The 10,926-nt window shown below is 40.3% G+C and overlaps 1 protein-coding gene across 1 annotated transcript; it reads right to left on the bottom strand.

The window, feature by feature from the left end:
* Positions 1-392: 392 nt before the first annotated feature.
* Positions 393-6,705, bottom strand: LOC112506019. Its single transcript, XM_025110050.1, has 2 exons — positions 6,561-6,705; positions 393-1,270 (listed from the first exon to the last, which is right to left on the bottom strand). Exons 1-2 carry the CDS (start codon positions 6,703-6,705, stop codon positions 393-395), a joined length of 1,023 nt encoding a protein of 340 aa, XP_024965818.1.
* Positions 6,706-10,926: the final 4,221 nt, after the last annotated feature.

Below are 10,926 nucleotides of genomic sequence, written 5' to 3'. Positions count from 1 at the left end.
TTTGAATATATGAGAATATCGTCAATAAAAACGATAACAAAGTCGTCCAAATGATCTTTGAAAGCTCGGTTCATAAGATCCATAAAAACTGCTGAAGCATTAGTTAACCCGAATGGCATAACAATGAACTCGTAATGCCCGTATCAAGTACGGAATGCAGTCTTAGAAATATCCTGACCTCTGATCCGGAGTTGGTGATATCCAGACCTTAAATCGATCTTAGAAAAATACTTTGCTCCTTGGAATTGATCGAAAAGATCGTCAATACAGGGTAAAGGGTATTTATTACGTACCGTAACCCGATTTAGTTCCCGATAGTCAATACACAACTGCATCGATTCATCTTTCTTTTTAACGAATAGGACCGGTGCATCCCACAGAGATACACTGGGTCAAATGAAACCCCGATTAGAAAGATCTTCAAGTTGTTCCTTAAGTTCTTTCATTTCGGTCGGAGCCATACGATACGGAGCCTTTGAGATAGGTGCAGCTCCCGGAACAAGAACAATTGTAAATTCAATTTCCCTTTCCGGAGGAACTCCTAGAAGTTCATCTGGAAAGACGTCTTGAAATTGATTAACAACAGGAATATCTTCAAGTTTAAGGCATACCTCTCCGGGATCTTGTAGTGAAGCTAAAAATCTTTCACATCCCTGCCATACCACTGCTTTAACATTTACTTCTGAGATAACACGAGTTCCCTTCTCAGGTGAAACACCCTGGAACACGTATTCGGGTTTATTGACGTCACCGAAGATGATTTGTTTGGCTTTGCAGTCGATGGTCACTCGATGTTTAGACAACCAATCCATGCCAAGGATGATATCAAAGTGATCCATTTTCATCGGTAGTAAAGTAACTTCCCGAATTCGATTGCCAATAAATAATGGACAGTTTGGGAATTGCCCAAATATACATACTGAACTACCCATGGGAGTAGTAATATGTAATGGAAATTCAGTGGATTGTTCATATGATTTAAGATTTTCTTCGAAGTTTTCAGAAACAATCGAGTGTGTAGCACCTGTATCAAATAAAACATATGCATTTCTACCATCAATAGAATTGGTACCAGAAACCATACCCGCAGTAGATTTGTCAGCAGATAGTGTAAACACTCGACCACCGGCAGTAGATTGCTTCTCTTTATCTTTAGAATTATCTTTTGGCCTTTGTTTACAATCACGAGCTATATGACCTCGTTGACCACAATTATAACAGGCACCGGTCAATCGAATACATGGGCCAGGACGATGTCTAAAACCACAATCTTTGCACCGTACAGAGAATTTGTATTCGAAAAACCTTTACTAGAAGTTCCTTGAAATGCAATTGGAGATTTGTAATTCGGTTATTTCTACAGACCTATCCGATTAGTTCCTTGCCCGCTAGAATTTCCTTGAAACACATCTATGTTTCCTTTTGTACCACTATCACACCGGGAAAATATAGAGCCTAGGATAATACTATCTTAGTTCTACCCATTTCTCACAGATCAAACCTAAATTGTACTACAGGATCATAACTAATAGCTCTGATACCACAACTTGTAACACCCCCGTCCCGCATGGTCAAAGACGGGAGATGCCACAAGTGGTTAAAAAAAACAACGCATTATATAAACCAGAGCAACTAATAAAATTTACCAAAAGATAATTACATAACCACAGACGGAGATAACGTGTCTCAAAATACGGTCCCAAAATACCAGTATGTCTACATAGTCATCAAAAATTTAACAAAAGTATGACTTAATGAGTTATCTTCAATATTGTCATCTCCGTAGCTCTCATCCCAAAATCCCTGCTAAGTCATGTACCTGCCTAGGACAAGAAAATCTCGGCTGAGCTTAATGCTCAGTGAACGGATAATAATATAACTAAACAATGAATATGAGATAATAACTTCAAAAACAATTTATAATGCCAAGTGATAATCCAAAAAAAAGTAAAAATGCCCCAAAAGCATGTCAAGGGTCCGAAGACCAAAYYGCATCAYGARGAYGYRTTGTTCCCAAAGGATGATCAGTCCATTCAGGCACAAGTGAGGAAAGGGGTGTGAGCACAACACAGCAATCCTCTCCATGAATTTAACCACGGCCAAAATTCATTATCCGATAACGGTTCCTAGGATCGATCCATACGCCTCTCTATTCGACCGGTACATAATCTAGTCCACTTTTAAGGACTATAAAAATGAGGACGCCATGATCGTTTTAGTCACCATTGAAACATCTCAATACCGGTGCTCCAGTTATTGAGTCTATAGTAAAATGTTTCACAAATGAAGCAATAAAACAAGTCAAGTGATCAAAATGATCCATATTCCGAATAAGAATATAAGTCGTAATTCAAAAGGAACCAAAGTTCAATAACATGTGATAAGCATAAAGGAAATTCAGAATAAATTATTCGGAATTTATCACAGATTATCCGGATTAGGAAGCCTTACGCAAATGGCTATCCCCGTGTCAAGTGAGATATGGAATCCGTACCTTAACCAAGTTTGATAATTAACGCACGATCAAACGAAAATTCACGATCAAGTTTGACTTGCCCGCGTGCCTAACGAATGCATAACCGGTTACTACAAAGCATAAAAACCATAATATAACTATTCTAATAAAATTACTTAGGTTTTAATGTACTTAAACAATGTAGACTTCAAGAAGGACAGCCGGATATGAATTGAAAACTCAAACGTAAAACTTAACCTTATTTTCTTTCGATCCAACCGCTTCCGTCCCTCTTATTTGTAAGCATTTTTATCTTATTTAGAGACCAATCCAGATTATATTTTCTAATTGAAAATTCTATATTGGTGTCAAACGAGTCTATTGCTTTTGAAATCATCTCATTTGGATCATCCATCTATTTTATATGAATTTTACAAAACTGCAAATTAATCCCGGATACAGTGTAAACAGCCTAAAAAACACACTGTTTCGAGCCAATTAGAATCATAACTGGAATTTTGACCCTTAATGAAAGTTGTAGTACGCAGTATGATTTTGCTGATTGCAAAATACAAGCTTAATCCGACTTACGGTTTGTGAGTTATACACTGTCAAAGTACGGGAGTTACATTGTCGGTAAAATTCGATTCCGTAATTCCCGACTAACTTTTATGATCCAACTTTCATGATTGGCTACATTTACATGCTATAGACGTACTTCAACATACTAAACAGTAAAACAAGTCCAATGGTCGTTAACCTAAGCTTAATCATGCATTTTTACTTCTTTCGACATTTAACCGAACAATTGGTGTACGGTTAAACATTTACCCACAATCTAATCACATTGAAACTATAATATACCCTTTTCATTTCTACATCAATTTAACCAGTCCTAACATTCTAAGCATCAAATATATCCTGATTTTGACAACATCAATCCGTAAACTTAGATATAAACATAGTTTATAAACCGGAGTTAATAACCCTAACATAAACACCATAATAAAATTGAATGAAACTTATACCTTTAAGAAGGGTTCGGAGAGTGGATTCCGAATATATATTTGTTACTTCAATCCTCTTATTAACTTGACGTAAAATTTAGAGAGAAGACGAGAGATTTTAGAGAGAGAATGAGACGAGAGAAATACAGAGCATGAGGCGGTGATAAAAACCGCCGCTCATGCATACTTATATAAATATAAATATATATATATATATATATATATATTATTTTTCTTATATATATATATATATAAAGTTTAATTATTTGACGGTTTTAACCCTTCAAGTTAGATTCTCAACTTTACGTCAAATTATGTATAAACTCATTTTTGGCGCAAAACTCGTCTGAAGTACAAGTTGTTTAAACATAGGGTACAAATATGTTATGCATAATTCTAGCAAAAATTCATTTAACCCAATTTGTACGAGTTAACGGAACACGGATATCATAGTTTTTGGATCAATACTTAACGAGATATTATTTGGAATAATTTCTTATTTCAAATAATCCAAATGTCATCCTCACACGTGCCTGACACCATATACAACATGTTCCCCATAAACCCTTTCAAATTTCCCTTCCCTAACCCCGCTTTGACACGTGTCCTCCAACATTAATGGCATGTACAATCAAGACGGCTCACGATCTCCAAAYCAAATCGTCTATTACCCAACCGCCTCTACTTTTTCATGATTATTTCAATATAATAATCAAGAAACCGTTTTCCATTCCCACCCCCCACCTCCTCCCACCTATAAATACCTTTCTTTTACCTCCATTTCCTCTTTACGCTTCCTTAAACCTGCAAATAGCATTTGACGAACGATTCTACCTGCAACTTCCTAAGCAATGGCCTCCTCATCCTCCCACGAGTCAAACAACAATGACAGTCGCGTTCAATCCACCACTGCCGATAGCCGCGCAATCGTTTTCCTTACATTGAAGTAAAACAACCACGCCATTGAACTGAGAAACAGCCTATTCGATGACAGGTTTGCCGTCAGGATCGAGTTCTTCAAGAACTGCATTCTACTACCAACATTGACCCTTGCTGACACCGGCGTACCACTAAAGTACGTCCAATAGTACTGGCAAACCTGTGAATTCCACCCCGACAGCCGTGGAATAATGGGGGACATGGATGCTCCAAACGATATGATCTGCTCGCTCAAAATTTTGTGGGCTAAAGTATCTCGAGTTTTGTGCATTCCCACTCATCGAGAGCTTGGCATTGCCGAATATGACGAACCACCCACCACCGACGACATACTACGCTTCATTAATATGCTAGGATACAATCGTGACCTACGCAACGTCTCCGACTTCAAACGAAAATTCCTCCCGCCAATGTGGAACATGTTCTTCTCAATCCTGAACAGGGCCCTCACATGCAAGCTAGGGTCATTGGACCAAGGAAACATCAATATAATGATGATCATGTACGGGCTGTTCTTCAACCTCAACCTTGACTACGCCTTTCTCATATACAATGAGATCCACTCGGCGGTAGTCAAGAAATGCAAGCTCCAGGCCACCGGCAAAACCTTATCTGTTGTTCTATTTCCTTGTTTCCTAGCCCTCTTCATAAGGGACGCAATGAGGAAACATGGTCTACCGGCTGAAGAACCGTTCACTCCAGTCTTCAAAATGCAAGGCCATCGACCCACCCTATCGAAGGAGGGTTACACCATCAACCGACCACTCTCAAGGGCCATGCTCAATGTCATTCCATCGACATCTGAGATCCGTCGAACCTATGAATGCTCTCTGCTGTCCCAGGAACCAAGGGCAGCTACCCCATAGCGACTAGAGCCGTCCCCAGACCCAAGCGAGGGAGCACAAGAGGCATCTTCATCGGATGATGAAGATGATGATGATGATGACACTCATCGTGCATCCCCCGACCATACTCAAACAATTCCTCCACCCACTTCCCAAAGGGCGACCACCACATCTACCCCTGGCGATCAAAGCAAAAGGGGTATTGAACAAGGACGACCCAGTCCAATCCCTACCCAAGCCAACCATCCAGAGGCCATTCTTCGGGCCTTTGGAGATGAATCAGCTGAGGAACCCCACATTCCATCACCCCTCTCCCAATAGAGAGGTGATGGAGAAATAAGAGACCCTTCACTTCAAGGCTCGACACAATCTATGACACACACAGAAGCATGTGTTGCTTCTAACATTGATACACCCCAAGATCGTTCAGAGCGATCTCCCTTTCATGCACATCCCCCTTCGATATTTGATATACCGAAGGGGACACACATTTGCTTCACTTACCCAGTCTCTGAAGCCGAGGAAGAGGAAGCTGACGCAGCAACATAGCGAGATAGCTCCTCACTTGAGGGCTATCAAGGACATGATAGAAGTCCTTCACGGCCTACATTTTCAAAAGGCCATGAAGGCGCTTCAGGAGCAGAGGCTCAACCTACAGCATCTGTTGCTGCAGGGGTTACCCCCATAGCCGACCTGGTCACAAAGGCCGAGTTCCAAGCCTTTGTTGACTTAGTTCTGCGGTCCTTGGAAGACCTTAAACTCATCATCCAAGGGATTGTTGACAACCCACCATCAACCGATAACACCACCCTTCAACAAACCCTTGCCATCCTTCAACGACACCTCTCCCAACTTGGAACACAAACCCAAGACAATACAACACGTCTTCAAATGCTCCAGCAAACCATCACCCAACACCACAACCCCGCCTCCTCCCTTGCCACCCAAAGAAACCAACCCTCATTCACTCCATCGCCACCCTCACGGACGAGGCAACTGAGGCCGATGAGAACCTTACCTACATAACCACCCAGCTAAACACCATCCTCTAGAACCTTAACAACCTACCAACCACCATCAACTCCCAAATTCCTCAAGAAGCCCCACCTCAAACCACTTCATCAATCGATGAAACCCTAGCCTCCCTCACCCACCAAATGGCCACCATACAAACCACCCTAACCTAACTTCCTGCCAAAATACTAGCTCACATCCCCCAGCCTACTCCACCCCCACCTCCCTCTGCAGGCCCATCCTTTAATGCAGCCTTCTCCTCCTTCACTGCAGAGGTGAGAAATCGCATCGCCAACCTACCCATTCCTCCATCCACATCCACAACCACCTTCGTGCCACCACAAACATCATCATCAGGCATGGAGTATGCCACAAAAGCCAATCTCAGGGCTCTATCCAAGGAACTTATTTTCTCTTTAACGAGATAAGTGCCAAGTTCATTCATCGAGCGGCTCAACCGACCAAGGCTCTCACCCAGAGCCTTGCTGACCAACAAAGGCGCACCACCTCTCTCCTTCACATGATGGAGGAGAGCCGAAGACACCAAACCCTGAAGGCGTATCTTGCATCCTTCAGGATGGAGAAAAAGAAGAAGAGGAGCAGAGCTTCATGCTCCAATAGCCGCCCATAAAACAGGCCATGCCATGAGGACCCAGACCCCAATGATCAAGGTCTTGGACCTCATGAGGGGGAGAACCAGGCTACGGCTGCTCAACTGACGGAGTCTGCTGCATCATCACCACAACCCCAAACACAACAACAATCCCCATCAACCTAGGCAAGGGAACAAGAGGCTCAGCCCTCTGAAGATGTACAAAATGTACATGTTCCCCTTGTAGCCTCCCCTAAACCCATCGTGTTGAGTTCTTCAACCGATGAAAATCCAACCACCCCACCAACAGAAACCAACCTACCTTTGACTCCATCACCCACACCAAACCTACCATTAACCCCATCACCAACCCCTCGCGATACACAACCTTTCATCACCCAACCCGATGAACCTGAGCCAACCCAAGAAACCATCCTCTTGCCAACTGATACACAACCCACTACCCATACACAACCCACTACCCATACACAACCCCCAACCGATACAAAAACTACCACCCAAACATAACCCATAACCCAAACTCAACCCCCAATCGAACCAACCACGGTGCAAGCTGACATTCCCTCTTCATCAAGGCAACCTCCGTAGAGCCTAGTCGATGAAATAATCCAGAACATGGAGTCGCTGAGGAGACGTCAAGAGCTGCCACCTAGGGAACCCATAATGATGGAAAATATCCATCAATACTTGTATCACGACCGCGATGACTCTCAATCCTCCGGTTTTATCGATTGAATCCATGGACCTCCTACACCATAGGTTTATTAGACAGACCACCCAAGCACCATAGGTTGTCTTCTCAAACGATGGGATAAGGAGGGTAATGGTTATAAAAATAAGGACCTTCGCCAATAGACCAATAAGATTCATCGAGTACATGGTGGAAAGAGCTCACAGTCAGGTCAGCGTCTTCAACGATAATGACTTGATCAATCTCAACCCCTAAGACTTGATCGAACTTTACGCGTACACAACTCAGCGACAGGATCATGGCATCAGATTTGGGATGGCAAACAGAGTGGTTGTAAAGACAATGGAGACCCTGGTGAAGCATCGAGCCAAGAGTGATTTTCAAATTGCTCTTCACTTAGGCATTGAAAGACTCTCCTGTGCTCCACCAAATGAAGACTTCCCTGCCCTGCAGGAGAAAAGATCTGCCTCTGTCTTAACTCAAACCAAACTTGGACTTGTCTTCAAGAATGAGTTCGGGGTAAAGAAATTCTTCAGATTAACTGAAGCCTTCAAGTATTCAACCGATACACTTGAGTGGTTTCAGAAGGTCATCAGAGAAAGACTTGGTAGATCTCGTATGCCAAGAGAAGATGGGAATCAACTTATTCATGAGATATCAACAGTCATCGGCTATCGAAGATTGCTTCTGCGCTTTTGAGATATATCTCAAGGTAGATCATGATGAGTTGTAAATTTTTGCCTTAAAATGATGTCTTTTGTTTCCAGTACTGTAAGAATTCATCATCCAATGGAAATTTGGAGTTTGATGTTTTTCTGTAGATTAGTCTCTGTACATAGATTAGTTTATGTTCTTTCATTACTTAGGGGGAGATTGTTAGACCCCATAATCCATAAAGTGTAAAAGTAATGAAAAACAATAAGTGATGAAGAACCAGAAGACCGATGAAAACATCAAGGCAGAATTGACCAAGTCTGGAGAACAACCAGAGGGTCGATGAACAACCAGAGATGCGATGGAAAGAGCATCTTCATCACCCCTCTAGTCAACAACACTTAGAGTTTTCTTCAACAATTCAACCAGAGGCATACGATGAAGATAAGGTTGATTCATCATCTCATGAAAGACAGCTGGAGATGACAAGTCGACAGCTGGATTTCAAGTTTATCTTAATATTATTGCTTATCAATAGTTTAGATAAACATTATCTGTTAATAGAAGATTAGCTAAATAGTCTCACTAGATAGTTATCTTCTAATTAGCTTACTAGTATAAATAGGTGATTAGGCCTATTGTATTAAATGTCACTTTTACGTTTTTCTTATTAATAAAGTGAAACCTTTGACACTCAAGATTGTTCTTTAAAGTTCATAATTTGTTCTTGAGTATTCATCACTTTGTTCATTAAAACACTATAATTTGGTTATTCTTAACTCGATTATTAGTTTATTGAGAGATCTGGGATCAACAAATGCTTTGTTCTGGTGGGAAGTTGAATCGTCGGCCAGAACAGATGTTTTACAGACATTGTCTTGGGTAGAATTTGTGGAACGATTCAAGAATCAGTTTTTCCCTAAAACTGCAGTGAGACATCCTGAAGCTAGAACAGAGAAATGGAATAGTTCGAGAATATACTGAGAGATTTATTGAATACTCTCGCTTTGCTGAACACTATGTTTCAACAGAATCCAGGAAGATAGAAACGTACATTTGGGGTTTGAAACCCTCAATCAGAGAGTTTGTCATTGCTATGAACCCCAACACCTTTTCATTGACGATAGATGCGGCCGAAGTGACCGACCTAGTTCAACCAGAAGGGCTCTGGTCACCCAAAGGGCCTCTTTATTGGCCATGGCTTTGGGTGGATTCTTTCTAAGTGTGTTGTCTTTGGCAAATGAACTAGGGGGCTGTAGTTAATTTTCATATTTAATTCGAGGGCCTCTGATCATATTTAAAGTTCTTTTTCTAAGTATAACTCATTTTTGGTTAGACGAACCAGAGAGGCTCTGGTCGTCCAGAGGGCATCTGGTTGGCCATGTCTTTTTATTGGCCTGCTTCTGGTTAGCCTATACTTTTATGTTGGCTATCTTAATGTATTTTTCATTGATTATAGTGGTCCAGAGGGGCTCTAGTTTGTGTTGAATTTTTGGTTGAATTTGAAGTTTGAGACTAGAGGCTCTGGTTAGTAGGACCATAGGGCCTCTGGTTGGTCTTACTTTTTATCAAACCTTGTTTTTGGATTAACTTAAATGACCTTGTCTTAAGTTTGCGTTTGCTCTGGTTGATGGACCAGATGGGCTCTGGATGGTCTCACTCTGAGTGATGCAAGGAGTTGAGTTTTTCACTAGTGTGATGCGAGGAGTTGGTATGCTTCATCAATATGATGCAAAAAAAAATTATAACTTCCTATTTTAAGAGACAAGTTTTATTATGAATTAATTTTCATAATATTGGGTTGTGAATGCAATATTTGGATTTATGTCAAAATGATGTATATATATATATTTATATATATATATATATATATGTTTGTTATTATTACAAACATGATTTTATATCACGTTTTGGTGATTTCCACCATGTAATTGCAAAAAAGGGATTTCTCACTAGATCTCAAGGTTTACCCTGATTTTGTGTTTCAAAAATGTGTATTACAGGTCGGGCACTATCAAGGGATAAGGGAAAGGAAAAAGGGAAAGAAAAAAATGTGATATTTTCCTTATGTGCTTACTTGTATTATGGAGAAGAGTTGTTATCTGTTGATCTTGAATACTTGTTATATATGCAAGTAATGTACAAGAATGATGTGGAAAAATTTGTTTGCTACCTTTGAGATGTAGTTTGTTGTATCTTTTTGGGACCGAATGTGTACCATAATGTTTCTCTTTATATGAAATACATGGTTATATGCGAATGTGGATCTTGGGGTGTAACAACTTATGTCATCTTGTACTTTTGTTACTTAGAGTCCAAGGTTAAATACTAGTATAAATATGTGTGCTTTGTAAGCTTAAAAATACAAGTTATCACTCTAATCTCTTTCTAGATTTTTTTTCTTAACTATTTTGTGATCTAATTTCAGTTTGCAAGTATGTAATCAATTGTTGTTCCTTTGAAGAATCGTTTTCTACTTCGTCATGATTTATTTCCATGTTTACTTCAATTTTCGGTAATCTTTTGGAGCTAATCTATTTCCGTTGCAATACATATGATTTATAATCTTTTGTGTCTCCATATCAGTTTTCCATAGTTAAGAAAAATCGTTTTCCAAGTGCTTACTTGTAATCTAACTCTTTTTGTAACGAAACTTGTTTTGCAAATTTCGTAACTTGAAGAGTAAGTTTCCACTCACTTTACTTTAT

The sequence above is a fragment of the Cynara cardunculus genome (assembly GCF_001531365.2).
Source record: "Cynara cardunculus var. scolymus isolate 2C chromosome LG 1, CcrdV1, whole genome shotgun sequence".
NCBI lineage: Eukaryota > Viridiplantae > Streptophyta > Magnoliopsida > Asterales > Asteraceae > Cynara > Cynara cardunculus.
Note: the sequence above shows the minus strand (reverse complement) of the source record. Positions and strands in the feature narration are given on the sequence as shown.

Bases quoted from the DNA above. Each gene is read 5' to 3' on its own strand.
- LOC112506019 (XM_025110050.1), bottom strand. From the start codon at position 6,705: ATGAATGAACTTGGCACTTATCTCGTTAAAGAGAAAATAAGTTCCTTG. The intron at 1,271-6,560 runs GTAGGTTGGCGA...TACGGTGCAAAG, and splicing joins GGATGTGGATGGAGGAATGG to ATTGTGGTTTTAGACATCGT.